This window comes from Schizophyllum commune (assembly GCF_000143185.2).
Source record: "Schizophyllum commune H4-8 unplaced genomic scaffold SCHCOscaffold_9, whole genome shotgun sequence".
In the NCBI taxonomy this organism is placed as follows: Eukaryota; Fungi; Basidiomycota; class Agaricomycetes; order Agaricales; family Schizophyllaceae; genus Schizophyllum; species Schizophyllum commune.
Window position 1 is genome coordinate 621,420 of NW_026089546.1, and position 26,478 is coordinate 647,897.

The 26,478-nt window shown below is 57.6% G+C and overlaps 9 protein-coding genes across 9 annotated transcripts; 3 read left to right on the forward strand and 6 right to left on the reverse strand.

The window, feature by feature from the left end:
• Positions 1-1,834: 1,834 nt before the first annotated feature.
• SCHCODRAFT_02360884 (uncharacterized protein) lies at positions 1,835-2,812 on the reverse strand. Its single transcript, XM_050342476.1, has one exon. The coding sequence runs from the start codon at positions 2,726-2,728 to the stop codon at positions 1,937-1,939; it is 792 nt and encodes a 263-aa protein (XP_050198748.1). The 5' UTR covers positions 2,729-2,812; the 3' UTR covers positions 1,835-1,936.
• An 853-nt stretch (positions 2,813-3,665) lies between these two features.
• On the forward strand, positions 3,666-6,485 carry SCHCODRAFT_02703601 (uncharacterized protein; the record flags this gene model as incomplete). The annotated part of the gene is made up of 5 exons (XM_003029211.2): positions 3,666-4,342; positions 4,393-4,495; positions 4,689-4,773; positions 4,825-5,054; positions 6,471-6,485. 5 exons carry the CDS (start codon positions 3,666-3,668, stop codon positions 6,483-6,485), a joined length of 1,110 nt encoding a protein of 369 aa, XP_003029257.2.
• Positions 6,486-9,289: 2,804 nt separating this feature from the next.
• SCHCODRAFT_02690968 (uncharacterized protein) lies at positions 9,290-11,816 on the reverse strand. The gene is made up of 8 exons (XM_050346831.1): positions 11,547-11,816; positions 11,452-11,493; positions 11,386-11,396; positions 11,249-11,334; positions 11,082-11,197; positions 10,800-11,020; positions 10,641-10,744; positions 9,290-10,567 (listed from the first exon to the last, which is right to left on the reverse strand). The coding sequence occupies exons 1-8, from the start codon at positions 11,681-11,683 to the stop codon at positions 9,320-9,322; spliced, it is 1,965 nt and encodes a 654-aa protein (XP_050198749.1). The 5' UTR covers positions 11,684-11,816; the 3' UTR covers positions 9,290-9,319.
• A 306-nt stretch (positions 11,817-12,122) lies between these two features.
• Positions 12,123-14,194, forward strand: SCHCODRAFT_02633726 (glycoside hydrolase family 18 protein). The gene is made up of 5 exons (XM_003029212.2): positions 12,123-12,516; positions 12,564-12,797; positions 12,845-13,535; positions 13,591-13,747; positions 13,825-14,194. Exons 1-5 carry the CDS (start codon positions 12,332-12,334, stop codon positions 13,986-13,988), a joined length of 1,431 nt encoding a protein of 476 aa, XP_003029258.1. The 5' UTR covers positions 12,123-12,331; the 3' UTR covers positions 13,989-14,194.
• Positions 14,195-14,243: 49 nt separating this feature from the next.
• On the reverse strand, positions 14,244-16,586 carry SCHCODRAFT_02585197 (uncharacterized protein). Its single transcript, XM_003029606.3, has 4 exons — positions 16,457-16,586; positions 16,021-16,405; positions 15,830-15,963; positions 14,244-15,780 (listed from the first exon to the last, which is right to left on the reverse strand). Exons 2-4 carry the CDS (start codon positions 16,269-16,271, stop codon positions 14,411-14,413), a joined length of 1,755 nt encoding a protein of 584 aa, XP_003029652.1. The 5' UTR covers positions 16,272-16,405; positions 16,457-16,586; the 3' UTR covers positions 14,244-14,410.
• Positions 16,587-16,632: 46 nt separating this feature from the next.
• On the forward strand, positions 16,633-17,511 carry SCHCODRAFT_02633733 (uncharacterized protein). Its single transcript, XM_050345782.1, has 6 exons — positions 16,633-16,715; positions 16,768-16,830; positions 16,887-17,025; positions 17,077-17,114; positions 17,174-17,349; positions 17,404-17,511. The coding sequence occupies exons 1-4, from the start codon at positions 16,700-16,702 to the stop codon at positions 17,093-17,095; spliced, it is 237 nt and encodes a 78-aa protein (XP_050198750.1). The 5' UTR covers positions 16,633-16,699; the 3' UTR covers positions 17,096-17,114; positions 17,174-17,349; positions 17,404-17,511.
• On the reverse strand, positions 17,109-19,082 carry SCHCODRAFT_02633734 (uncharacterized protein). The gene is made up of 6 exons (XM_003029607.2): positions 18,826-19,082; positions 18,485-18,774; positions 18,398-18,434; positions 18,335-18,347; positions 17,447-18,285; positions 17,109-17,397 (listed from the first exon to the last, which is right to left on the reverse strand). Exons 1-6 carry the CDS (start codon positions 18,915-18,917, stop codon positions 17,298-17,300), a joined length of 1,371 nt encoding a protein of 456 aa, XP_003029653.2. The 5' UTR covers positions 18,918-19,082; the 3' UTR covers positions 17,109-17,297.
• Positions 19,083-19,255: 173 nt separating this feature from the next.
• On the reverse strand, positions 19,256-22,369 carry SCHCODRAFT_02633738 (urease). The gene is made up of 8 exons (XM_003029608.2): positions 22,218-22,369; positions 21,943-22,166; positions 21,647-21,887; positions 21,196-21,591; positions 20,998-21,141; positions 20,247-20,945; positions 19,903-20,198; positions 19,256-19,847 (listed from the first exon to the last, which is right to left on the reverse strand). Exons 1-8 carry the CDS (start codon positions 22,260-22,262, stop codon positions 19,376-19,378), a joined length of 2,517 nt encoding a protein of 838 aa, XP_003029654.1. The 5' UTR covers positions 22,263-22,369; the 3' UTR covers positions 19,256-19,375.
• A 30-nt stretch (positions 22,370-22,399) lies between these two features.
• On the reverse strand, positions 22,400-25,601 carry SCHCODRAFT_02633740 (root hair defective 3 GTP-binding protein). Its single transcript, XM_003029609.2, has 11 exons — positions 25,364-25,601; positions 25,215-25,312; positions 25,093-25,167; positions 24,960-25,045; positions 24,407-24,907; positions 24,156-24,354; positions 23,724-24,100; positions 23,531-23,669; positions 22,914-23,481; positions 22,798-22,864; positions 22,400-22,745 (listed from the first exon to the last, which is right to left on the reverse strand). Exons 1-11 carry the CDS (start codon positions 25,459-25,461, stop codon positions 22,611-22,613), a joined length of 2,343 nt encoding a protein of 780 aa, XP_003029655.1. The 5' UTR covers positions 25,462-25,601; the 3' UTR covers positions 22,400-22,610.
• Positions 25,602-26,478: the final 877 nt, after the last annotated feature.

Here is a 26,478-nt window from a genome sequence, read left to right on the forward strand (position 1 = left end):
GCCTTTCGGAGGGTGAAGGCGGTAGGCCAGCGACGAGCAAGGTCCCAGTATCCAAGACATCGACGTCTTTGCGTTGGAAGTTCGATAGAGAGAAAGCACTGGAAATCCTTCGGAGTTGCGCACCCAGAGGTCTCGGCAGCGACACTTCCCATCCGCTGTCAATGGCCTTCCCATCCAAAGAAAGTGAGATGACGCCTCCCAAGATATCTTCCGCTCACGGAGGAACACGGACATGGACGTCTCGATAGACAAGCATCTCTCCGCGTCTCCATGTTCATCACCACGGGGCCTCCTTCCTCTTCGCGCGGAATGTTCGCGCGTTCCTCGCGAAGCAGGGTCTCCCTGAAATGACCGACCTGGTATGATGAGACGAGGGTCCCCTGCAGGCCTGCGATGACGAGGGGGGTTGGGAAGTCGCGATGATCAGAATGCGCAGAACGTGCAGGGCGCGCAGTACAATGGACGCCGGGCGGTGATTGGCGCGCCAGGGCTCTGATGGGCGAGAGCCATGGAGCGTGGGAAGCCGGCGGCGGCACCGCCCACGTGCGGTTCGCTTGCACGCTTGCCTAAAGCAGCCTGAGCTGCACGTGGTCATAAACAATGGGATCCTCCGAATCGGGCAGGAGCTTTGTGCGGCCCCGACTCGTCCGCGGCTGAGTTCCTCTGGGGAATCGCTCGAACTTCACGCAGGGAATCACGGTCCTCTTCCCCCTTGCCGGTACACGACTTGCGACTTGCGATACGCCCGGACGTCTCACGGAGGCCTTCGCTTCCGGGCTTACTACAGGCACGGAGGGAATCAGAGGGGATCGCGCTAGCCGTTGTTTGGCGGGAGCTGTACTGGAGAAGCAAGCCCGGGTGATGGAGGGCATTGAAGGGCAGTGGCCATGGGAGGCGCATTTTGACCGATATATAGCAGTGGCCGGCGTACTCGGGCACCGCCTCGCTTAGCCAGAGGATCACAGCACGGAATAAACATTTGTATCGCGGAAGGACGCGTCTGCATCACTGACAGTGTTCTGCCGCAGAGCTGACAGACAGCTCGCCCTGTACTATCCCACTTGACCGTGGAATCAGCGCAGCAATACAGTGGGTCGAGGCGGCCCGGGCACCTACCGCGCGCATTGCGCCCGGAGAAGCAGGAGGACTAGCGGAGAAAAGGCATCGACAGACTGTATTGACGAGCGCGCCGGGCTAGCCGCAAAATGAGTGTTGGTGGGCCAGTAGTAACATGGGCTGTCGAACATTACGCGCCAATGCACCGGAAAGTGATGGGCCTACTGCATCAGGGCGGTGTCGAAGCGAGAAGGAACGGGAAGGTCGGGAAGAGGGTATCAAAGTGAAGATGAATCAGACGAGAGGTGGACCAGGATACGGGTGCCTATGACCACGAACACCTGAGCGGGACGGCGGTGGGGCGGCAGAGCGCGAAACGCGGGTAGCGGGAGATCGACTGCGAGTCGAAAGCGGTTGATTGGTGCTGAGATAGATGGGCACGAGACGGATGGGAGTGAGGCGCACGAGACGAGTGAGACCGCAGAGCTTTGTTGCCAAGTAGGCGGGAGACTCAGTATATGGCCCAATCAAAGAAGGATCGCCCAATCAGCGACGGATGGTTAGACGATATTGGTGTGCGAGGAGTGATTGGTATGCGGGAAGTAGCGTACTCTTGCGCGGACGCTCGGGGGCCGCAATTGTCTGACTCCACTCTGCGGCGGCGGCCAGAGACGTGATGGAGGTCTAAACCGTGTAGATACACCGAGGTTATCCGCTTGCAGACGTGGCCAACGAGGTATTGCGCAAGAATTCTGAAGAACTAAGGTCCTGCGTCCAGCTGAGCAGGTCTTGTGAGTGATGTCGAGCTATACGGAGCAGGATTCGACTATACGGAGCAACAGCCGTCTATACCCAGGCCCTACCGAAGGTGTGGAGTCTGTTATTGCGCAATTGAGTCGCGGATATGAAGACCAAGGAACAGCGCAAACTCTCGCAAAGTGAGAGGATGACGCGGGAGGGCTTTCGTGAGCGGGACGGCGGGCGGAGGTCCTGGGGACAAGGAAAGACGAAAGCCTGAATACGCGGCCGGACGAGCCTGCGACCAGCGATATCGCAATCGGACGACGGATAGACGATAAGAAGAGAAAGATCTGCAGACCGGGGAGTGGTACGCGTAGCAGTGGCCGTGAGACGGAGGGCGCGTGCGGGCGCAAGACTCTGGCGAGACCAAGGGCGCAGCCGACATCAATGTCGATGTTGGTGGCGGTTTAGGGGGAGCCTGAGCAATATACGCGCGCCGCTGAGCACCTTCCGAAACACTGGCGCTGGCAGCGGGAGGAACGCGGGAGAGAAGCTCGAGACATGGGAAACGGCGTACGCGGGAAGGTGGTTGATAGGGAGGGACTGGACAAGGGGAGGGGCCGAGCACGGGCCGAGAGCGGGCTTGGGGACGCTGAGATGGAGGCGAGCGACCCGGAGATCTGCAGATCTGGCTGGACCTGGGCAAGGAGCGATGGAAACGGTGACGATTCGGTCTGACTTTGCGCGTCGGGATCTGTGACTCCCGAACCCAAACCGGTCGATGGGTACGAGGGACGGGACAGCGGGACCTAATCAGGTAGTCACGGCTCTGCGGCTGTGGTTGGAGCAATGCCAGCCTCCCTCTCCTCCTCTTGGGCTTTCTGCAGCTCTGAAAGTACAGGGATACCTCAAGTATACCACCAGCCCCCATCGGACGCGTCACGGAAGCAGCGGACGAGCGTCGTGCCAGCTCAGCGCAGATTGATCAACGCCGGACCAGTTCGCGCTCTGTTTGGCCGTGCTTGGCAGCCGTTGCCCGGCGCTCGGCTGAAGGGCGGCCGGACGCCGAGATTACAAATAGTGGGAGGGGAGGAAGATACGATTTGGCCTTTCCCCCCACCGTCGTTGTTGTCGTATGCGCTGAGCCGTCCCCGGACGTCCTCCAACCCCCTCCCCCTTTCGTCCCCTCACCTCCGCCACCCCTGCCCAATCAAGGATACCGCCTGGAGTGCGTACTTCCCCTCGTGCTCGTCCCCTTTACTGCCACTTCGACGCATATCCTACTTTTTCTGCGGCGACGAGAGGTGCAGCGAAGGAAAAGATACGCAAGGCTCGCAGGCATGGCTAAGGGACATTGGCTGGCAGCTGGACGGACGGGATTCGCGCCGTAACCGCACGACGCGTATGCTGATAAGCATTATCACACGGAGTCTGCGAGCTGGCAGGGCCCTGCACCTGAGCTCTTTGCGATCCAAAAGCCTTTGCTGTCCCTTTCGTCCCCTTTACTCCCTATGAACCTCCTTGTGACGACTGCGATGCTGACGGCCATCTCAGATCTCGCGACCCTTGACGGCCTCATACTACCCGCCTACCCCCCAAACGAAAGGATAACACTGAACGCTTGAGCTCTGCTCGCGGACCAATTTTCGCCCAATCTCATCAAGAAGTACGTGGTTACTTTTCTTTACCCTTGCCTCCACTGATCTCCGTCCCAGTACCTCACCCTCCTCAACCAACTCTCCCCCAAGTTTGCGCTTCCGCTTGAGTAATCGCGTGGCCCTACTTGTTCCGCCTATCCCCCTTCCTTCAGCAAATCGACACCGACATCCCTTTTCACCACCACGACCGCTGTTTGCATAGAATCCGCCATGTCCTCAAACTCCGGCCCCAACTCCCCCTCCAGCTCCGACGAGTCTCTGCCACCCCAGACTCCGGTCTCCCCGCAGATGACCGCGACTGCCCAGTACGAAAAGCGCAAGGCGTCGCGCCGCTCCAACACTGCTGAGCGTCGTGCCACCCACAATGCCGTCGAGCGCCAGCGTCGCGAGACCCTCAACGGACGCTTCCTCGACCTTGCCGGTCTGCTCCCCAACCTCTCGCAGATCCGTCGTCCCTCCAAGTCTGCTATCGTCAACAGCTCCATCGCGCACATCACCGCGGCGCGCCGCCACCGCCTTCTTGCTGCCCGCGAGCTTCGCTTGCTCAAACTCGAAGCCGATGCTCTCCGCCGCGAGTTGAACGAGTGGCGTCATCGCCAGAACCTCCCGACCGTCGAGGAGCCTCCCCGCTCCGAGGCCTTCCACATGGTCCTCAGCGGCGAGCTCGAGGTCATTCCCGAGGCGATTGACGATGAAGCCGAAGACGACGAGTACTTTGAGCAGCAGCCCATGCAGCCGATCCAGCGCGGCCCCGACCCTCGCGACATCGCTCGTCTTACTACCGAGTACCACAATGCCCGCGACATGCGCCAGCTCCAGGCGCAGCAGCTCGAGCATGCCCAGCGTCTGGCCATGCTTAAGGCCGGTATGCTCAAGGACAGCAAGAGGTACGTAGCGTAATTGCGTGCTTCGCAGGCTCCGGCTCATGATCCTCCAGCATGTACGCCAACCCGATGATCGCCTCTCCGTCCATGCCTCAGTACGAGCACCCGCATGGGTTCGACCTCAACCCGATGCAGCAGACCTTCCTCCCCCAGGAGGTGAGTTGCACATGATTCTTCTTCTTCGCGTGGCACATATGGCCTATCTATCCCCTTTGTGTACTTCCCCTTGGTGGACCACATGCCACCTCCACCGATCTGAACCACCACACTGTTCGCGAACATCACCTCTATCATACCCGACCCCCCTTCACTTTCTGATAGACCTGATCGCTAACATGAAACGCTGCAGCACGGTGGTTTCAATAACTTCGCCGACAAGATGTTCGATAACAACATGACTTTCGGGGACGCCGTGGAGGCGAAGCTGTTTGCCAGTGCGTGTGATTGAGATCCGTCATGTATAGCGTGATTTGACTCTCACGCAGACAGCGAGCCCCCGGCCTTCCTCGGCCAGATGCAGCGTCAGATGTCCTACGGCAGCGGACGTGGTGATGAGGATGCCATCTCTATTGGCTCTCGCGGCTCGAGCTCTGGCTCGCCCGTCACCAACGAGTTCCACATGGGCAACCGCGGCAGCTTCGAGGGCGCGCGTCGCCTGAGCATCAACACCAGCCTGAGCGGCTACAACGGCATGAACGGCGCCAACACCGGCATGGTCGGCGGGCGCGGCGATGGGCTTTACTCGATGATCTAAGCCCACACCCGTATACAGCGTCGACACCATTGTCGTCGACGCGGGCGTCATCTATTTGATGCCTCGTATGCCCCGCCCCTTCTCACCAATGCCCTGTGTATTCTTATGCGCCAGCTCTATGCCCTAACCATATACCCGCTCGCTGCGTTATGGCTGTCTCGTTTCTCGACTCTCTCGTCTCGTCTCCTGCCTATAATCGCCTCGCTGCTCGTCCGTCGGGCTATTTATCGGTTTTCTTGTCGTTGCCGCCGCTCGCGGAGGGCCTCGTCGAACACCCATCATCTGCTCGCCGTCGTCGACCGCCACCGCCACGGAATGGACACTGCTCTCTTCCATCCCCGCTCTGTTGCCTTGCCTGGGTCTCCGTTAATGCTCGCGCCGCAAGGCGCGTCCGTTCCTTCTACATACAAATGTAATGACCCCGACGAATGTATTACCCCCGCTGTATTACCATCACCTCCGCCGTCCCATTCCCTCCGCCCTGCTTCGCTGCCGCGCCACCTACCGCTCTCGCGGCAGCACCTCGCTACTCGGTGCGCTGGTCCAGTCAGGCGCACCCTCCTCGACGTCTAGTGCGTCACCACCTCACTCGCGGCGTACACATTCCACGCCGCGCGGCCTGGCTACTCGCATTCCTCAGCCTCGCTGCCTCATCCCGAACTCCTCTACCTCGCACCCGAACTACCCACGTACCTACTCACCTACCACCCTACCACCCGCGAACACCGTACCATTACCATCCACACACTCATTTACCCGCCCTATCTATCGCTCCTTGTGCTCCTACCTAGTACTATACTGTGCTACTATTTATCTTATGGGACTGCGTCGACATACAGCGAGGACGCTCGTCGTCGGGGTTGGGATGCGGACACGTCTTTGTCGCGTCGTCGTCGTAGCTACCTTGCGGCCGACTGACTGACTTACCTGCTACCTACTACTTTCCTCGCCGAGCCTGTGTATATAGCTGCTCTCTGTATGGGTACCGCCGTTGGCTGCTTCTCTGTCTGTACTGGCTGCGCTGAGGAGGCGGCCTGTGGAACGTAGACGTATAAAATAGATAATTTATCCTCAGCGATTTCGAGGGAGGAGGGTGAAGTCTTCGCGATTGTCTTCATATTGGGGAGGGACGGGGTACGTGCTTAGTTTTATCCTGCATCGAGGGTGCGTACGTGCATTCCAGAATCAACTTGCGACCATCGAGCCAGTCTGAATCTATTGTGCGCGAGAGCAATGGGACGATTTCGGGTGTGGGAGGAGGGCTGCCTCGTGTCGATGGGAGACGCGGCGAGTTCCTGGCACGGGTGATTCGAAGAGCCGCACAAGGGACGAGCGGGCCGCCGATGGTGTGCGGTGAGTTTGTTGAAGTTTGGTTAGGTTGACTTCGGTTAGCTTGCTAGCGTCTGAATCGTGGACCAGGGCAAGTCCGACCGCTTCCGTAACAGAAGGACCTACTACCATTGCAGTGATGGAGCAGTGGATGGAGGAGAGAGGTAAAAGATGCAGGACTTACGATGGAATGGGGAAGAAGGAACTCAAGGGAACAATTGAACGAATGGAGCTCAGCGATTGAATGCGTGAGTTTCGAGCCCAACCCTCGGATATTCAGAGGCACGTCATGGCAAAGTCTCTTGAGTCTTTTTGTGACGCTCGGCGCGTGGGAGACTATGACAGGGCGCGCCCGAGCGAGGCTCCGGCCTGGATACCCGCACTATGACGTTTTATTTCATCGTAAAATCGGCCGCTCTAGTCGGGTTGGCAAGGCTCATAGTCTTGCTGGTGTCGAAGACCGAAGTCGTCTCTGTCGGGTTCCGTGACTAGTATGCCACGTGCTTTCGAGCTCCTTAGTCGGTACTCCGAGGGCGATAGGCGGCTCGAGTCGATTTCGCCGTCTTCCAGAATTTCTCTTGCAGTAACGCCTCCAAACTTGAATGCATCCTCCACGTTTGAATAACGGGGGGGTTTGAGAAACGGGCTCCCTTCGATAGCCGGCAATTTCCGCGAGATCTTGTTCATGCTGACCCCTTGCGCCTGGAGAACTCGTCAGAGCCCTCCGGATAATGTATCATATACGGCACGCTCTTGATCTGCCTACTTGTTGTTTCTGTGCGCTTCAAGAGGCTCCGCGAACCCGATATACACGAAACATAAGTCACCTGTTGACCATTATTTGTGCGTATAGGTCCCTCTCTAAATAGTCTCTTGCAGGCCGCGATATTAGCGAATAAAACTGAGAGGGACCCCAGAAAGAATCGTGATGGTCATTTTCGTGGGAGGGGCGATGTCGAATATCACGACGCCTTCGGGAGTACGGACTAACGACCACCGCATTGGCCACGTGCATGAGTAAGGACCAGGTTCGAATGCCGGCGAGTTCGAATTCTCGTTGAAATCAGCCATCATACTGTTGTCGGCGGGAAGTGACAGGTTCGATTTCAGTGTTTCGACCATCTGGACTGACAAATCATGAGGTCGGGAGTTCGAACCGACACCTCACTGCAGTTATTCCGAATGTTTTTTTCCTCAAAATTCCCACCTCCCATCAGTCTTACGCCATGTGCTGCACTTATATATGCTGTGTATACACGCCAAAAGACGTGAAAATGCGAAAAACGAGGTCGGAAGAAATCCCGGCATTCTCCGGAATCCCGGCAAAAGCCGACAGCGCCGGCGCCGAAATGCCGCTGAGTACTGATACCTGTCTCCACCCATGCTGATGGGTGTATGTAGTTGATTCCTGTTGTACGTAGGTGTTTAGCAGTGTTACAGTGGCGGCAAGATCAATTGCGCGGTTCCTTTTTGGGAAAGATCGCCGAGGTGAGGGTTAGTGGTGCTCGACGGGTCTCGGCGAAATCACAGAACGGTAGAGCGCCGTTTGAAACCCCCGTATACAAGATATCGTGCGGAAAGACCGAACCATGCGTGATGAATGGGCGGTACAGTAGGTGAGGCCATGTAGGCACCTTTCACACGTTGCATGGCGAGCGGGAGTATCTACCAACAAAGTTCATATGCAGACCGGGGTTTTCGACGGCGCTCTCCCGTTCTGTGAGGTCGCCGAGACCCGTCGAGCACCGCTAACCCTCACCTCGGCGATCTTTCCCAAAAAGGAACCGCGCAATTGATCTTGCCGCCACTGTATCTGACACAGTGTCTGCCACAAGGAGGTGACAGGGTAAGTATGCTTTCGGCCTAGTCATGTGATCTCAATCCTTGGAACTGCTTATGTAAGTTCCAACGGTTGAGATCACATACACTCTTTTCACACGCTCTGCTGAGCCCGCATATATGTGTGTGCCTGCTCTTCCTGAGCTTCTATTGCTTACGGTATGCAGTAAGGTTAGGATCCTGCGCTATCAGTGCTTATCTAGCTTGAAGAAGTACTTGAGTCATAGGCTAATCAAGAACCAAACTTGAGCCATGCGAGTGTCAGTAAGTAGTCCGTATGTAGCCTTATTCTATCTACCCAGCATATGAAGTGGTGGGGCTTGCCTACAGAGCCTTGGAAGTGTGGGAAGATAGTCTGGTTCCCGGCTAATCGGCGTTTGCCGAGCATCCGGCAAACACCGAAAAATCTGCCGACCTCTTTTTTCGCGTTTCCGTGAGCGTCGAGGCTGAGAAGCACTTCTTCAGGCCGGAAGTACTGCAGAAATTATGTACACAAGTACAGGGAACTTCATATGGAGAAGTGGCAAAGGCCCGGTTCGAACTCCCAACCTCATGATTTGTCAGTCTAGATGGTCGGAACACTGAAATCGAACCTGTCACTTCCCGCCGACGCCAATCATACCGCACGTTCATAAGAGACCTTCTGCGGCTAAGCCCTCTCTGAATCCGGACTTCCTTCTCGCCACGCCTCGTACCCTGGGCCTGTTCGTTGGTCAGTGGCCGGTGGGTGTAACTCAGAAGTTGGCGTAAGCAATCAGATATGAGCTGGAGTAAGCAACCGGCTATGACAGAGTCGACCTTCGTCTACGGCAATGTGGCTGAAGAGAGTTCCATTGTACGCGGCGCCGGGCGAGCTGTTCACGCTTTTATGATCGGGATCTGCCGAGATCACGGTTTGAGTTGTCCAGCAATGTGTGTGTTGGCATTTCTCGGGTGTCCGACAAGGAACTTCCCGCTTTCAGCGGCTCTCCTAACCTGGCAAAGGAATGCTTATGCACCGAAGGATTAGCCAAACCTATCAGTACTGAGCTCGGATGACTATAAGAGGTGTATATATTTTAATCCGAAATCTCGATATATTTCGTAGCCTTTTTTCTTTTCGGCGAGTCCATCGTCAGCGCGCCCAGAGCGCGAGCGATCTGCCTTGTTGGACTGCTGAGTGTTGAGCCATTCGACTGCCCCTGCATATCCTGCTGCCTCTGCGGACGAGGAATTGATTCCTCCTCCTCCGAGCTCCCCCTGATCCCGTCGAAGTCGAACGCCTCCCCGCTCGAGTCGGTGTGCAGACCTCTCGCGTTTGCAGCGTTCCTTGGACGCCCTCGCGGGCGTTTCTGAGGGATTAGTGGCACCTCGTTGATCGCTTGAGAAGGAGGCTTTGCTCGCGAAGAGGGCTTGCCAGCAGCTCGCGACAAGGGCTTGCCAGCAGCGCGCAGAACGGGCTTCGTCACCACTCGCGAAGCGGGTTTATTCGTCGTCCGCAAAGGCGCCGCGGCCTCCTCATCCGAGCTCCCACTGACGTCGAAGTCGAACTCCTCACCCTCGCTCGTGTCGGCGGCGTCTTTGCGAGGTCGACCGCGCACGTCTTCCCTGGGTCGGCCGCGAGGGCGAATGAGTGTGGTCGCCTTCGCTTTGCCAGCGGTAGACACCTTCGCTCTGCCAGCGGTAGTCGCCTTCGTCTTGCCTGCAACAGTCGCCTTCGACTTGCCAGCTGCCCGCGATATGGTTTTCGGTATGGGCTTCGCCCTAGGTATAATCGGCGCTTCTTCGTCGTCCGAGGTCCCGCTCACGTCGAAGTCGAACGCCTCGCCCTCGCTCGAATCGGGGCCGACGACGGCCACCTTTCGAGTGACGCGCTTGCCTTGAGTGACTGCCTTCTTGAGAGGAGAAGGCGTCCGCTTTTCTGGCGAAGACGTCCGCTTTCCCTGCAAAGACGGACCACCCCGTACCGCACGCGAAGGCCCTGCCACAGGAAGCTCTCCGTCGGACTCGCTGATATCCTCCTCTTCCTCCTCCTCCATCCCATTCGCATCGTCCTCTTTCCCGTCCCCATCCTCTTCATCATTCTCCAATACCAGGGCCTCTTCCTCCTCGTCCTCCAAAACCACGGCCTTCCCCGCCGCCCGCCGATAGCTCCCGCGGATGATGTCGCCGTAGAGCACGTAGGACTTGCACTCGCGGCAGTGCCCGCCGCGGGGGATGAGGCCCTGATTGTCAGGCTCGCCAGCGAGCCAGTCCTGCGATAGGCACATCAAGTGCGCGGTCGACATGCAGCCGCTGGTGGGGCAGAGCGTCGTGGTGAGGGGGTCCTGATGGGGGTGGCGGTAAGTTGAGGCGGAGGGGGCTTGGAAAGGGAGAGACGAGTATGGGGAAGCGACTTACTGATGTATAATCCACAATCTGCTCGCCGCATACGGAGCAGACCGGTTTTGTCGCGGAGGCGGCCACGGCCGTGCTCTTCGCCAGATATTGCGAGGTGAAGTGGGCTGGAGGGAAGGGTTGAGGAACAACGAGCTCGAAACAAGATAAAACGACTCGTACTATCCGCCACATCGACCGGCCCCGTCCGCCCCGAGCCGCGCGTCCCCGATTTCCCGTCCACACCTTCGAGCTCGATAGTGGCGGTTAGCCCGCGCGGCAGCGCCCGATACGCGGGCGCCTTCACTAGCATCCCCCAAAACTTTTCGGCTTCGGCGGTGAAGAGCTTGACGTGCAGCGGCCAGAGGTTATAGGGGTGGCTGGTGATCATCATGAGGAGGGTTCTGGGCGGCGACGAGGGTGATTAGCGAGCGAGTGATGGTTAGTGAGTAGAAATTGTCGTACTGTATGTTATTTTTTATGCCTTTGTTCCTGTGCGCGGCGAGGGGTTGCCCGCTGCCGTCCTTGAGATGTCGAGAGAGGTGGGGGTGCTGCCATGCCCATTCAAATTGGAGGGCAGCCTTTGTGCGGTTCGGTCAATCATAACGACGATATTCAGGTCACGAGCTTACCAGCTTCGAAGGGAATCCATGTACTATGAGCTGCATGATCCAGGGTCGCCCGCGCTTCGTCTTCCACGCGCCCTGGGTGAGCTCGCCTGCGTTACCTGCTGAGCGACTGTGGCCAAGATATTTAGAGGAATACCCACCATTGTGCTGTCTGAGAAGGCAAACTTCAGCTCAGAGTGTTCCTTTGACTACGAGACGTTCCTCACCTTATTCGTCGCGGAGGATTCGGTGTGCTGCCAATATACGTGCTGCGACAATGTTTGTCAGTCGAAAGTTGTTCAAGCATACCGCCCACACTTACGCTTTCGAGTTCGGAGTCTTGATAGACTTTAAAAGATAACAAGCATAGAAAGAGGGATATGTGTGCGCCACCAAGGAGGAGCGACTTGTTAATGGTTGAGTCGTATTCCGTGCCGCTCGGGGCCGCCGTCCCACCATCCTTGAGGTCCGGAGGCCATTCGGAGTGCTCAGGACCTTTCTTCGGAGCACTGAGGAGAACAAGGTGACACGATTTCGAGGAGGAGAATTCAGGAATGTCGCGCAAGTTAACGCGTCAGACTCAGTTCATGGCCCGGGACAGGAACAGGAGACCGTGATCTCATCACAAATTGCCACTGTGTCACGTCACATCTAGCGCCGGCGATATATCCATAAAAGGAAGGCCTTGTATGATTACCGGGAGCATGCTAGCTGTCGCCCCTGGCTCCTCTTTTTCTCCACCCATGGACTCCGCATCTGAAAAAGCATATAGGTTAGCAGGACGCTCGACGCGAGGCCGCTGGCCTTGAAAATCCGGGGAGAGCCTCGGAGCGGGACCTGATTCGCGTTCCCTTGCCAGTCACTCACATGACGAAAAAGCATGTGCGGATCGAGGTGCGTCCGAACCCTCTTCTTTCCGCCTCCTTCACGAGCTCACAGACGAGCAGAAACGCCAGCCATCGCAGCGTGGGACTCGACGGAGCCCCGACCCTGCGATCGACATCATTTGGGAGCGACACGCGGTCAGCAGACGTTGCACAGCGCCGCAACTACCACCTGCCCCCGCCCCTCTCTTCCCCCTGCCGCTCTTTGCTTCATACGCTCGCTATGTCCATCCCACTTTCCCTGTGGGCTCTCCTTGCGCTGGGGATATCAACGAGAGCAGCACCTTCCTCGAGTGAGGATGCCTCGGACCTCATCTCGGTAGCGTGGTACACGGGTTGGCATGCGGAGGACTACCCTCCGTCCAATGTCTCCTGGTCGAAGTATAGCTTGCTACATTATGCATTTGCGTGCGTGACTGGTTCCTCTACTTCGGGCATGTACTTAATCTCCACAGGGTAACCGTGGACTCGCCAGACGAGCTATCCCTCGAAGAGTCGGATGAGAGTCTACTTCCCGAGTTTGTGAAGACGGCACACGACAATGGCGTCAAGGCTGGTCTCTCCATCGGCGGCTGGACAGGCTCACGCTTCTTCTCCACCAACTTCGGGTCGTCAGACAACCGCACGGCATTCGTGAAGACGGTCACGAACCTAGCGGACAAATATAACCTTGATGCCCTTGACTTCGAGTGCGTACATGCCCATTCCCCTGCTAAATTACCTGACCTCCCCGCAGCTGGGAATTTCCCGGCCTTCAAGGCATGGGCTGCAACATTATCTCTCCCGACGATGTCGACCACTTCACCGCCTTCCTCAACGAGCTGCGCCAGTCCGACGCCGGCTCCAAGCTCCTCCTGACTGCCGCCACCTCCATCATGCCCTACCACGACTCGACGGGGAACATATCAACCAACCTTACCGCCTGGGCAGAGCCCCTCGACTACGTCGCGCTCATGAACTACGACGTCTTCGGACCTGCCACCTCGCCCTTCCTCGACGACGTGACGGGGAAGACACCGCACGTTGCTGGCCCGTCTGCGCCGCTCGCGGATGCGTGTGCCCCGCAGGATTCGTTCAAGCGCGGCTCTGCGACCTCGGGGACCGCTGCGTGGATCAGCGCCGGCGTCCCAGCGAATAAGATCCTGCTGGGCGTTCCGAGCTACGCGCACTCGTTCGAGGTGAAGGATGTGGGCGACAACTTGACCACATTCTATCCGGAGATCGACCAAGAAAGGAATAAGAACAAGACCGCCGGTGACGCATGGGACCCGCCCGATGCGCCGTCTGGTGTCAATGTCTGCGGCGACATCGGCGGACCGGGAGGTTCCCTCCAATATTGGGGCCTCATCGAGCAGGGTTATCTGAGCGAGAACGGGACTGCAGCACGCAGCGATCTGGAGTACAAGTGGGATGGGTGCAGCCAGTCTGTGAGTGGAAACCTTTCGTCGACTCATCACTGTCACTAACTCTGCTCCCCTTCAGCCATTCATCTACGATGCCTCCAAGCAGCTTCTCATCTCTTACGAAGACCAGCGGTCCATCACGCTCAAGGGCAACTTCATCCACGACCAGGGGCTCGCCGGCTTCGCAATGTGGGAAGCTGGCGGCGACAAGGACGATCAGCTGCTCGACGCTATCAGTAAGTCCTTTGCTCCTTTCCCATCGACCCTGCGTCTCTCTTCGTATAGTCGCCCAATTTTGACTGGCGCCTCGCAGCCTCCGCCGCCAAAAACGGCAACTCGACCATCAACACCGACGATGGCACGCCCAAGGCCGCAAGTGGCGCTGCCAGCACCAGCGACTCCAACGGCGCCTTGAGGTTGTCGTTGTCACCTTGCTTCTTGCTCGCGGGATTGCTGGCGCTCGCATCGACGGTTTAAGCTATCCCAGATAGTCGTTACGCTACTTCGGGCTTTCGCTGCCTGCCATTGCCGGGTATACGCACTCTGAATCTAGGGGACTATGGGGTCCTTTGCTACACTTATAATCGCTCGCTTACGGATGGGACCTGTACCATAATAGATCGTCGCAACTGACCAGCCATAATGGGTAGCATTTGCTCAGAAGTTCGAACAGAAAGGCTCTATATCCCGGCGAGATTAGGCTAAGCAAGGAGTCGATGCAGACGGCGGTGGATAGCCTCAAAAGTCACTTAGTCGCTCTAGTGAACGTGGGGACTTCAAAGTGCATTGGAATTTCGGACAAGATACGCTGACTATTAGTACAATTGACAACAAACAAGCAACCTGAAGGCAACGACAGCATCCCACAAAGCAGAAAACATGGCAGGCATCCAAACTGATCACATCGCCAGGCCCATCATACGCGCGATCATCTGCTGCCTGCTGTTGCCGGTCGTCGCGGCCTTGTACTCATCGACCGACATCCGCTGACCGCCTGCCTTGTCCAGCGCGTCAAAGATCTCACTCCACTTCTGTGCGACGGCCTCAGAGGGCGCAGGGTACCCCTCCTCCTGCAACGCATCCAAAAAGCTCTGCGCCGAATGCGCGGTGACCGCCTTCGTCCCGTCCGCGCCGACCTTCGTGTTGATCAACCCGTACTGCGAGTCCCCGACACCAAACGACGCCCACTTAAGCACAAAGGTCCAGCTGCTCGGCGCGGCGCGCTGCGTGCGCACAGGCGTGCACCAAACGGCGCGCTCGCCCCACGTCTTGCCAGCGGGGATGTGCCCCGTGCTCAGCGCGGCCTCGAAGGGGGCATCCCCCGCGCCGAAGCTCATCGCATTCTGCGGGTCGAGAAGCCCGGCGACGAGCCGACCCAGGCCTTCGGCGAGGTTGTTGAGGCTCATGATGGGCACGCTGAGGACGCCCCCACCGACGTTGAAGGACATGGAGTCGCTGACGTGCTGGAGGGTGAATGTCGCGGGGAAGGCGTCGCGCTTCCAGGAGATGAGAAGCGGGTGGACGAGCTCCTCGATATGGCCGAAGAGGGTGGGCGTCTCGAGCAGCTTGTACATGTCCTCGTTCGAGATGGCGGTGCGGAAGAGGACAAGACGGCGGATCTTGGAGTTGTGCGCGAGGAGCGCGCGAAGGCCGTCGGCGGTGAGCACGGCGTTGCCAGACAAATCGAGTACATCATTTGAGATGTCAACGGGTATAACTTTCGTGAGCTGCTCGCCCGAGAGTTGGATGCCTTTCAGGTCTTCGAAGCTGCTGGTGGCCTCGATGACCTTGGAAACGAAGGCAAGGCCCGAATCCGGAAAAGGCGCCTGAACGACGCGAAGCGCCTCCAGAATCTGAGGGAGCTTGTCCGCCTGGATCAAAATCGGCTCAATGGCTTCCAGCTCTCCGCTCTGGACAGCCTGCTTGACGACGGGACCAAGAGTGAGGGATGTGAGGGACGGCACTTCCTTCTTCGCAGTCTTCTCTTCCTCTGCCTTTTTGACACTCGGCGGCCCCTTGAAGTCAGACGGGAAAGCTTCCCGCAGCGCCGCGACGTCGATGAGCTCAAACCCTTTGCAAGCGTCCAGAACCTGTTGAAGGTGCGCGCGCATCTGTGGGTCTTCGAGTTCGATGTCGTAGTAGGCTTCCAGGTACTTTTGAGCGGTAAGCCGCCCGGTATCCTCGGTCTCTGTCTCGTTGCCTCCCAAGAAGCAGTACCTCGGGTTGTAGGGATCGGTCACATCGATGATAGTCAGGCCATCGTTGTTGTCTGGTAACAGGGTAAGGCAGACGGACCGGAACATGAGAACAAAACACACCTCCATCCCAGCAGCCCCATGAAGCGGGCAACACGTTGCCAAGCGAGCCATTAGAAAAATACTGGCCACTGACGCTATCAGAGTCCAAGTCGGCGTTGAATGCCAAGTTAAGCAAGAAGGTCGTGTAGCGGCATCTGGATATGTGCGTCAGTGGTCAAATGAGGGACAGTAAGCCTGCCACAACGACATACGGGCAGTTGGGGATCTTAGGCGCCTCATCAAGATGCGAGCCATACTTGCCCTCGATGCTGCGTAGCTCTTCCTGGACGATCTCCGCATTCGGCTTTTGCTTGAGTAGCGTGGCGATGCGGATGAGGCCCTTCAACGGCAGCGAGCCATAGCACCATTGGTGGTGGAGGCCACCGATGCAGCGATAACGAGGCTTGCCACCGCCGTGGGGCTTGACTTGGGCGATGATCCAGGCTTGGTGGCGCTGACCCATGGTAGTGAAGCTTTGTAGAGGTTGCGGTAGTGGGGGTCAGGAAGAGGAGCGTCCCAGTCACCAGCTTCTGTGTGCGCCTTTTATACGCAGATCGCCGGAGCCGACGGACCAGAGCATATGCCGGTCAATAGGCGCTGCTTACGTATGAGGATGCAAGAACAATGCAAGTCTTATATGATTCGCACCTGATAGCGTCTTCCCACACTCCGCCCCCATTGTTCTTTGAGCGATCTCGTCGATCGCTTCCTGGAGCGTTCTCGCCGACAACAGTCACAGGTTACAAGGCCATGAGCAAGGCATTCGAGTTCTTGCATGGAGTAGTACCAACGGTGGTCTCAGCGAGGATGTACGCGTCCATGAGAGGTGGATCGACGTCGGTGAACATCGATTCTCAGGGCGAATATCGACTCTTAATTTGGGCCGGGTACATGGACGACAACACAGGTAAGCTACAGCAAACAATGAGATCGCAGTACATCCCTAGAGCAGTTGTTAGCTTTCAGAAGCTTCAAGATGCGAGCCAACAAGCGAAAAAGATCTCAGCAGGATCAATTTAGAAGTTGTCGTCAAGTCCTTTGGACTTTACGGTCCCTTTTTCTCATCTTTGACGCATAGAAAAAGGGCCGATGACTCACCTCAACATACGTCCGCCAGCGCGAAAACTACACAGGCCACGGAAGAGGACAGTAGCGGAACATGGCCGTCGCAGACAAAAGGCATCCGATCATCCATCAAAGCACGTCCAAACAAAAAAGTGTTTGTTCCATGTTTGTTTGTGTTGTTGTCACCAACTCATGGTCGCAAGGTCTCCTCCACCATTCTGAGCACAAAGCATGCAACAAAGTGAGCACAGATATATATGGGTCTACATATGGTCTACGAGAGGATAACCAAACATACAGGCAAGAAAGCCAAGAGGTCGCGCAAGTGAAGGCCGTGTACAACTTGGCCAAGGCCGCTAGGAAATCATGGCAAGTCTTCCTTCGAAGTAGCACTTGCACATACCTTCTTGAAAAACTCGCAAATCTACGACGACAGAGATTTCGCGCGGCCTTCCCAGTCGGTCTCAATGATCCTCGTGAGTCGCGTCTTCAGCGCGTCCATCGTCATGTTCGACACGATATATCTGCAGATATTCAGCGGTCAATGCGAACGTTAACACCATGAGCACTCACCTGTCCCCCTCAATCCCCGTCTCCATCGCCTGCTTCACCGCCGCCCAGAACCCCGCCACATCATTCGCATGCACATTATAGACATGCGGCGGATTCTCGTACTTCAGACCATCGTGCTGCGTCAGCCAGGCCTCGCGGTTCTCTGGATGCGCCCGGTCCCAGCGCTGGATCGGATTGATGAACGGCACGCCCATGCACAGCGCATCGTACGGGCTTGGACTCAGCAGCGGGCTCCCAATGCCCACCAGCACCCGGCTCCGCGCGAGCTCGAGGTAGAACGCCGTCTTATTCAGCCGCCCGTGGTTCGCCACGCCCGCCGGCACGCTCTTCCCCGCCGCGTCCGCGTCCTCGATCATCCCCGCCACGAAGCGCGCCGGCGACCCCGCGTCGTCGAACGCGACGTCCCGCCACGCGAAATTGTGGTCGTAGAAGTAGGAAAGACGCTTCGCGAGAATGTAAGCTTGTTTCGGTCGTTCCGTGTGCGCGACGACGGGCAGCTTCTCGCACGCGCGCTCGATGCTGTAGCCGAGGTAGGTGTTGTTGACAGAATCCCCGCCCATGAGGAGGGGGTAGTTCTCTGGGCTGAGCGTCCATGGGCCGCCGAGCGGGTGCGCGTGCCCGCCCCAGAAGTGGAAGGCGAAGAGCTTCCATAGGGGGATGCCGAGCGGGTTGGACTCGGATTGGACGCAGGAGGGGTCCTTGTTGCACATGTCGATGTCCCAGCCCTCGGCGATGATGACTTTGACGAGGTCGGGGAAGAGGTGGTAGGTGTGGATGAGGTCTTCGTTCGTGCCAGCGGTGATAATGGCGCTGTAGCCCATCTCTTTCAGGGCGAGGAGCTGGGGAGGTTTAGCGTCGGCGTAATATGAACGCAGCGGCGCGACGTACCACACTGCGAGCCCTGTCGTATCCGTGAGTACCACCAACTTTGGGAACAATCATGCCACTGACCAAATATCCTCTCCAGAGACCTGGCCTTCCACCGAGCCTGCAGAACGCGCTCAACCATTGCCTAGCTCTCGTGGTCTCCCTACGCACCTCTGAAGTGCCAACTGGCCAGAATCACGACATGCGTCTGCCTCTCCGTGCACGTCCCATCCGCCACGCACTCAATCAGCCTGTGCATCGTCCGGCTGTTCTCATCCTCGTATACATCCGTCCGATTCGGCTGTGTCACGGGCCAGAATGACGACAGCATCGCCGCCCGGTTCCTTAACGCGGCAATGTGCTGATCGACGGTGACTACAGCCACGACGAGCAGCACGACGCCTGCTACCAAGACGGCCAGCCGTAGCGGGGTCCGCGACACGCGCGACGGAGGCGATTGTCTGCTTCTCGTCAGCTCTTGTAGTGTGTCGAACAGTGCGATCGTTACGCACCGCGGTACGTCTCCCGAATCCAGCGGCAGCGCCTCATACGTTGGATCTGCGTTGTCTCGCCAGAAGACCGTAGACAGCGAGCGGGCGGCCATGATCGTCGTCGTCAAGTGCAAGGAACCGAGATAGACGTCGTTGCTGGGCCGAAGAACGATGATGCCTTGAAGCCTACGACGCGGAGCCAAAGCTTAGTGCGAAGCGTACTGACGTGCCGCCCTTGACAGGGGCAGATTCACATCACTGAATGAGGGATCACCATTCTTTTCTCATGTCGCAGAAAAAAAAACTAGGACAAGGGGAGGGAAGAAGGGGGAGATGATGCAGGAGGAATGGAGGGAATTTGTCCAAGTCTTTGTCAATTGCGGCTATTTGTCCAGTTGACGTTCAACTTCCTTTCGGAAGAAAATCCCGTGATCTTCGGGTATTGCCGATTTCCATGTTGAACTTCGAGCCAAAAAGAAAACAGAGTAGCCCTGAAACTTCCATATGCATACATTGTGCAGTCAACGGCAAACTAGGTACAAATACAGTATACGCACGATGATTTTCTTCCTCAGAACAAGTTGTACACCCTCGACAAAGGCAACGTCGTGGCAGGCTCAACATCCATCAGCTCCCCATCCGCCAGCACCTCATAGCTCTCTGGATCGACCTGCATCTTCGGCGTCGCGTCATTCCACTTCATGTCCTTCTTCCCAATATTCCTGCAGTTCTTCACCGCCTCGTATTTCTTGTTCAACCCATACGATGCGATCGTGCCGGAGGTGATCGAAAGACTGGAGACGAAGGAAACGGAATTGAGCGCGGCCGACCCGGCCTTCGAACCCCACATCGGCTTGGAGTAGTATGGCTGCACGGTCGGGATGGACGCGTTGGCGTCGCCCATCTGAGCGTAGGCAATGACGCCGGATTTGAGGATCATCTCGGGTTTGGAGCCGAAGCGCTGAGGAGACCAGAGGACCAGGTCTGCGAGCGTGCCGACTGCGACGTGCCCAACGAGGTGACTTACGCCGTGCGTGATTGCGCTGGGTCATAGTCAGTTGGAAAAGCTCCTTCTGAGCCCAACGGCGAAACACTCACGGGTTAATCGTGTACTTGCTCACGTAGCGCTTCACGCGCCCATTGTCCTTGAACTCATCATCCCCTAATGACTGTAAAGGTCCTCGGAAGTCCTTCATCTTGCTCGCCGTTCTCCACGTTCGGCTGACAACCTCGCCAACGCGGCCCATTGCCTGGGAATCAGAGCTGATGATAGAGATGGCGCCTGTATCATGTAGGACATCCTCCGCGGCCACTGTCTCAGCACGAATTCGTGACTCTGCGAAGGCCAAGTCCTCCGGAATAGACTTGTCAAGATGGTGACAGACCATGAGCATCTGTGAAACATCAGCACCGTGCGATACAGGTAGCAAGGCACCGCTCACATCCAAGTGCTCATCCAGCGTATTATTCGTATACGGCCTCGTCGGATTCGTCGACGACGGCAGCACATTTGGCAGCCCGCACACTACAATGATATCCGGCGCATGCCCCCCGCCCGCGCCCTCGCTGTGGTACGTGTGTATCGTTCGCCCGCCAAACGCCTCAATCGTGCTCTCCACAAAGCCACTCTCGTTCAGCGTGTCCGTGTGGATGTTTACCTGCACGTCGTACTTGTCCCCCACGTCCAGCGCGTTCGAGATGACAGCGGGTGTCGACCCCCAGTCCTCATGCAGCTTCAGCCCCGCCGCACCCGCGCGCACGATCTCCTCGAGTGCTTTGGGCCCCGCATCGTTGCCCTTGCCCGTGAATGCGAAGTTCATTGGCAAACCATCCGTTGCGCTAAGCATGTGGCGCATGTAGAAGGGACTCGACGTGCACGTCGTGGCGTTCGTACCCGCGCTGGGGCCAGTGCCACCGCCGATCATGGTCGTCGTTCCCGCAGCGAGGGCCTCATCGACCTGCTGGGGGCAGATGTAGTGCACGTGCGCGTCGAGGGCGCCCGCGGTGACGATAAGCTTCTCGCCGGCGATGACTTCGGTAGAGGAGCCGATGATGAGGGAGGGGTGAACGTTGGCCATGACGTCCGGGTTGCCTGCTTTGCCGATGCCCACGATGATGCCGTTCTTGACGCCGATGTCTGCCTGGGGATGTGGATGTAAGATAGGTGTTGTTCTGAGGTTGTGAAATCCGTACCTTATAGATTCCGGACCAGTCGACGATGAGGGCGTTGGTGATAACAAGGTCCAAGGTCTCCTCAGACGACCGGTTGGTAGCCTGCCCCATACCCTCACGAATTGACTTTCCACCGCCGAACTTGACTTCGTCGCCGTAGACGGTCTACGCTCCGTATCAGCCATCTTATATAATTTCTCCCTGATGCCGCGTACTCACCTCATCATGCTCAACCTCGATCCACAACGACGTGTCCCCCAGTCTGATGCGGTCTCCCGTCGTCGGCCCAAACATTGAGATATACGTCTCCCGCAGCATTTGCGTGTCCACAGTCACCTCCAGCGCCCCAGGCTCCGGCACATGCCCAAACCCGCGCTGCAGAAGGTTCGCCACGATCTGCTCCGTGCGGTTCCAGTCCACGACGCCCGTGGCAAGGTTGTTACCGCCAGAGATTATGCGTGCGCCAGCGATAGAGCATAGCGTGACGGTCTTCACATCGCCGGGCTCGAAGCGGACAGCGGTACCGGCGGCAATGTCGAGGCGCTTGCCATAAGCCTTGGCGCGGTCAAAGGAGAGTGCTGCGTTGGTCTCGATGAAGTGATAGTGCGAGCCAATCTGCAGAGAAGTAAGATATGGCGCTCTTTGAGGGGGTGTGTACTACAAAACGCACCTGGATGGGTCTATCACCGTTGTTCGTGACGCGAAGCTTGACACGCTCGCGTCCTTGGTTGATGGTGATGGCCTCTTTCTTCGCGATAACAGCCCCGGGTCGCTTCTCGAGCGCGTACTCCTCGGATGGAGTGAGAGGGAACAGGTCGTTGAAGGGAACGGGAAGGAAGGAGCCGTACAGCGCCGCAGATAGGTCCCCTGACTCCGTACAAACAGGATCGTGCACGGTGACCAGGAAGACACTGTAAAGCACGGTATCAGCCTGCGACCTACTGCTCGATCAATCAACCCACTCACCCATCGTTGAACGTCCCCTCCACTTGGATCTCATGCAGTAGCGCCGGTACGCTAGGCAGGACATGCCTCTTCCCCAGCAAGGTCTTCCCGTACTGCATTAGCTCCGCCACCGAGTTCTTGCCATCGCGGATGCGCTCCTGAAGTTGCGACGCGATGAGTGCCACTGCTTCCGTTTGGTTGAGCTTCAGGCCGCGCGCCAGGCGCTTTTGCGCGAGGGAGCCCGCCTATTGGCGATGTCAGAGGACGAGAGGGGGCGCTGGGGCGTACGCGCTGGCCTGATGGAGTAGGAGCTTCGCCTCCTCCCTCTGGTTGAGATACATGATGACCTGGGGTGGAACGCAACCGGTTGCTCCTCTGCGTGCGTGCAAGGGGAAGGAGATGAGACGGAAGTGAACCGGTGGACTTCAGTGGTGGTGGGAAGCAAGCCCGACGCGCGCTTATCTTATCTGTGCGCTCGTCCTTGATGACCGCCCCACGTGCGATAGCCAGGCCAACCCCCTCCCAGTCATCTAAATGGCGACGTGTTCTTAGCATACGATGTTCTACACTCAGACAAAGTTATAATACTTTAGAATCCATCCAAAAGTCGTGAATACATGCGGGAAGCCAACGTCCGGCCATTGTCTCCCTCAAGCGCGGTAGCTAAGTAGATGGCATGCACAAATAGATTAGTAGTTCGGGTCGCTGCCCTGCCTTTTCGTTACGTCTTCCTCTTCGCGCGCTGTCTTTGCGTCACGAACGGGCTGAGCGATGGTGGGTTGCGAGAAGTGCTCTTGCAAACGAGCGTATGCTTGTCGTTGCACCTGTGTGTCCATTAGCTCCTGTCGACTCTCAAGATAGTGGGAGATGCATTACCTCGCCTGTGATAGTTCGCAAGACCTGGAACAATGGGCCAGCAAGGCCGAGCTGGATGATGATGTATCTGCGCGACGATCAGCTGCAGAAAGGAAGATGAATGTCGAAGTACTCACGCCGACACCAAGCTGATGAGCAGCATCGTGAAGTACATCGGGTTGAACAACACCGCCATCGCCTCGTTCCAGCCAAGCACCACCAGCACCCCGTACATCCACACCGGAATCTGCGCCACACTCGCAACCGTACTCCGCTTCGCCTCCACATAGAACGCATCCGCGTCCTTCCTGAACTTGTTTGTCAGATCCATCGTCTTCGTCTCGGTGAACACGGTCAGCGACGCCTCGAAGTCGAAGTCCTCCTGCGTCAGGCTGTCCGTCGGCTCGTCGGGCAGTTCGACTTGCAAAGAGGAATCTTGCGGCGCGATCTTGGCGTAGAGGGGGATGAGCTCAAGCGCATGATCGCGCGCCTTCTTGAAGTGGCTGTCGATGTCGTCCTCGGGCTTCCAGACGCGCGGGACGCCGTGCTCATCGTAGCGGAAGCGCTCCTCGAAGTAGGCGCGCATCTTGCCGATGAAGACGGCGTCCGAGGTGTGCTCGTCGACCTTGGCGCGCAGTGCTAGCCATGCCCGCTTGCGGAGGGTAGCGAGGGATGTGGTGTTCTCTTCCTCAGTGCAGTTGAAGCCTGATAAGAGGTCAGCAAGCGTACGGCCAAAGAACAAGGGCGTACGCACTCTTCGCCTTCGTCAAGTAGGTCGCCTCCGCCTTGTCGAGTGTCTGGCGGAACGCCTTGAGCACCTTGTCCCACATGTCTGGTGCGGGCTGATTCAACGCCACATCCACCGGCTCCGCGATCTGCTTCTTGAAGTTGCGCTGCACAAAGCATCAGAACCTTCCCTTCCCCTGACCAACACCCACCCAACCCACCTCAATCTGGTTGATCATCTTCTTCGTCTCATCCTTCCTGCACTGGTCCGCCACACTTCGTACTTCCTCCTTCAGCAACTCCAGCTCATCCTCCCACACCCAGTCCGTGTCCTCGATGAGCGCCTCCTTTGCGCCCTCCGTGAACCGCGTCTCGCAGGTCGAGCGCGCCTTCGTGACAATCTCAGCGAAGTCGTAGCCCTCGCCCTTCATCCCGTCGACGATCTCCTTCTTGAAGGCGGTCAGGCATGCTTTATGCAGGTTCTTGAGCTGCCCGAGGAACATAGGTGACAGAGAAGACTCGATGACGGCGAGGAGGTCTGCGCGCTTCCGCTTGTATACGCCCTGGTGATACCGGGAGGCGTCGCGGTCGTAGCGTTCTGCGGAGAATATGAGAAGCATGTCCAAGTTTGCAGTTGTGATGAAAAAACGTACCAAGGGCCTGTGTTCTCCAGGCGTTCATCATCTTACCGAGGCCCTCTATCACCTTCCCAGCCTCGATAGGACGCTTTTGTGACTTCGCCTGGTCATTGAACTCGTTCAACGCCACAGCAGAGATCTCGTCGCAGCGGAACTGCGCCAAGAGCTCTTGTTGTGTTGGCAAATCCAGGTCCTTGTTGCTCTGCACTTGTTCCTGCAATCGCTGTCAGCATATCAGCCCGACGATTACACCCACACCTACTCACCCAGATATTCTCCATATACATAGATACACCATCGGCGGGAATCCTCTTATGGTACACAGGTTTAAACAGGTAGTCGCTCTTCTCCTTGTTCCCGAACCGCGTGCGCAGGTTCGCCACCTCCGCCTCGAACTTGTCGGGGACCAGGACCTTATGCGGCAGTGCCGTAAAGTCGAGGTCAAAGTAGTCGGACAGCTGCCGGTCCTTCAGCTCGTCGGGCTTGGCGAGGTTGTCCCAGATACGGAGCAGGTCAGCGGTGAGCGTGGCGCGCAGGTTCTCGAGTGGGGTCGTGCCAATGTGGTCGCGGATGACGAAGAGGAGCAGGGTGCGGCTCTGGGTGCCGTCTTTGGGCTTCTTGCCGAATAGCCCGAGGTTAACCTCGAAGACGGTCTTGAGGAGGCCCATGTTGGCGCCCTGGTAGAGGCCAACTTGGTGCTCCCAGAGGTTGACAATGAGGATTTCGGAGGAGGCGAGGGAGAAGAGGGCGGATTTGCGCTCGAAGTCCTGGGACGTATGGGTTAGGAAGGGAGTATGGAGACATAGCGTTGCAACACACCTGGTCCTCGCCGCGCTCTCGTCCGTCCGTTCCCTCGACGTCCATGACAAGGAGGTTCATCGCCTTTGCGCGGCACATCCAAATACCTGGTGCGTGTTAGCACGAAGCCTTCGGGCCTCACGTCCTTGCGCACCCTTCGTCGTTTGCTGTCGCCTGGTCTCGTCCATGACATCGAACGTAGTGCCGAAGAGCCTGTTCAGCAGCGTGCCTGATCGCTGGTCAGCAAGGCAATATGGCGCACATCGTGATACGCACTTTTGCCAGTAGACTGAGAGCCAAACACGGCGACAATGTTATAGTTGAAGCCTGCATCGCGCAGACCCCATCGTTCCACCTGAGCACTCAGCTCCTGTCTAGCGCACAGTTAGCACCCTCGCCCACATCGCACAGCACGTAGCACGCACGTGAACTGCTTCTCCTCGTTGACAACCTGAATGCGCTCCGTGCTCGCGTCTGCGCCGGCGCCGTTCCCCGTCGCGCCGTTGAGTGCGTGTCCGTTCATGTCCAGAGCCCGCGGAAGATGTAGTGAACGCGTGAGTGTGTTTTTCGTGGTCGTGATATACAAGAGAGTGCGCTTCCTGAGCGGGGAGGATGGTAGTTCAGGACGAAGACGAGTGCGACGTCGTGCAGGCGCCTGCAGCGCCGAAGCCACCACGACTGACGTCCGGGGAGCGCACGTGGATGTCGCGTGGCTGATGTGGCGTCGCCTTCCCTTCGTGTTCTGCAGATCGGGGTCCCTGGTTTTATGCAGAACGAGAGTGATTGCTTCCCGCATCCCCCATGTCCTTCCGATTGATTAACATATCTTGTGCTTTCTAGCGTCTCTACCCTCCAACTTCTCGGCGAGGTAGCATCGACTGACATGGAACCTCACACCGTCCCCGACGGACAATGGAGTCACCTCCATGCATCAGTACGTGAGTCCTCACAGCCGTCTATTAGTGCTCCAAATTCACTCAATCCCTAGCCAAAGTCAGCCACTTGCAAGCCCCACGTCGCACTTAAACGCGCCGCCGCTCTTCCATCGTCGGACCTACGCCCCGGAGTTGACGTCCAAACTTACAAATATGGCAAGTGTGTTCATCCCCTCGCGCTTGATCCCACAGCCCGTGCCTTCAATAGAGGCAAAGTCTTTTTCTTTCACTTGCTGACCGCGAACTCGCTTGCGCTCTGCCCCGAATGCTTGCCAGAGATGCCCCGGCTTCGTGCACCCCCTGGTCAGGGCCTCAACAATCACGAAGCCTTATGGGAAGAACTGCGTTCAACCCGCGGCCAACGGACGTAGAATGCAAGAATGGGTCCACGATGACTGGATGCTCCTCAGGGTCGCGGCTTTCGACTGCAGAATATCTTCAGTACCACGCAACGTCGTCCACGATGTCCTCTCACCCGTATCGTCTGGAAAGCAGAGCGGCTCGTCACCACCGAGCGCGTGGACCGTCCGTGCACCCTTTCTTCACAGCAGCGGGGCCCTGCGATGAGCCCTCCGGCTGGCGCTGTAGGCAGTGCAAGGTAACAG

Bases quoted from the DNA above. Each gene is read 5' to 3' on its own strand.
- SCHCODRAFT_02360884 (XM_050342476.1), bottom strand. From the start codon at position 2,728: ATGGGGGCTGGTGGTATACTTGAGGTATCCCTGTACTTTCAGAGCTGC.
- SCHCODRAFT_02690968 (XM_050346831.1), bottom strand. From the start codon at position 11,683: ATGGTGGGACGGCGGCCCCGAGCGGCACGGAATACGACTCAACCATTA. The intron at 11,021-11,081 runs GTACGACAATTT...GTCGCCGCCCAG, and splicing joins GGCATAAAAAATAACATACA to AACCCTCCTCATGATGATCA. The intron at 10,745-10,799 runs GTACGAGTCGTT...CCTTCCCTCCAG, and splicing joins GCCGGTCGATGTGGCGGATA to CCCACTTCACCTCGCAATAT.
- SCHCODRAFT_02633726 (XM_003029212.2), top strand. From the start codon at position 12,332: ATGTCCATCCCACTTTCCCTGTGGGCTCTCCTTGCGCTGGGGATATCA. The intron at 12,798-12,844 runs GTGCGTACATGC...ACCTCCCCGCAG, and splicing joins CTTGATGCCCTTGACTTCGA to CTGGGAATTTCCCGGCCTTC. The intron at 13,748-13,824 runs GTAAGTCCTTTG...GGCGCCTCGCAG, and splicing joins TCAGCTGCTCGACGCTATCA to CCTCCGCCGCCAAAAACGGC.
- SCHCODRAFT_02585197 (XM_003029606.3), bottom strand. From the start codon at position 16,271: ATGGGTCAGCGCCACCAAGCCTGGATCATCGCCCAAGTCAAGCCCCAC. The intron at 15,964-16,020 runs GTATGTCGTTGT...GCACATATCCAG, and splicing joins CCTAAGATCCCCAACTGCCC to ATGCCGCTACACGACCTTCT. The intron at 15,781-15,829 runs GTGTGTTTTGTT...CCCTGTTACCAG, and splicing joins ATGGGGCTGCTGGGATGGAG to ACAACAACGATGGCCTGACT.
- SCHCODRAFT_02633733 (XM_050345782.1), top strand. The intron at 16,831-16,886 runs GTTGTCGTCAAG...TTTGACGCATAG, and splicing joins TCAGCAGGATCAATTTAGAA to AAAAAGGGCCGATGACTCAC.
- SCHCODRAFT_02633734 (XM_003029607.2), bottom strand. From the start codon at position 18,917: ATGGCCGCCCGCTCGCTGTCTACGGTCTTCTGGCGAGACAACGCAGAT. The intron at 18,775-18,825 runs GTGCGTAACGAT...GACGAGAAGCAG, and splicing joins GATTCGGGAGACGTACCGCG to ACAATCGCCTCCGTCGCGCG. The intron at 18,435-18,484 runs GTGCGTAGGGAG...CGCGTTCTGCAG, and splicing joins GGCCAGTTGGCACTTCAGAG to GCTCGGTGGAAGGCCAGGTC.
- SCHCODRAFT_02633738 (XM_003029608.2), bottom strand. From the start codon at position 22,262: ATGTATCTCAACCAGAGGGAGGAGGCGAAGCTCCTACTCCATCAG. The intron at 22,167-22,217 runs GCCAGCGCGTAC...CATCGCCAATAG, and splicing joins CGAAGCTCCTACTCCATCAG to GCGGGCTCCCTCGCGCAAAA. The intron at 21,888-21,942 runs GTGAGTGGGTTG...CGTGCTTTACAG, and splicing joins GAGGGGACGTTCAACGATGG to TGTCTTCCTGGTCACCGTGC.
- SCHCODRAFT_02633740 (XM_003029609.2), bottom strand. From the start codon at position 25,461: ATGAACGGACACGCACTCAACGGCGCGACGGGGAACGGCGCCGGCGCA. The intron at 25,168-25,214 runs GTGCGTATCACG...ACCAGCGATCAG, and splicing joins CTCTCAGTCTACTGGCAAAA to GCACGCTGCTGAACAGGCTC. The intron at 23,670-23,723 runs GTGGGTTGGGTG...TGCTTTGTGCAG, and splicing joins AGATGATCAACCAGATTGAG to CGCAACTTCAAGAAGCAGAT.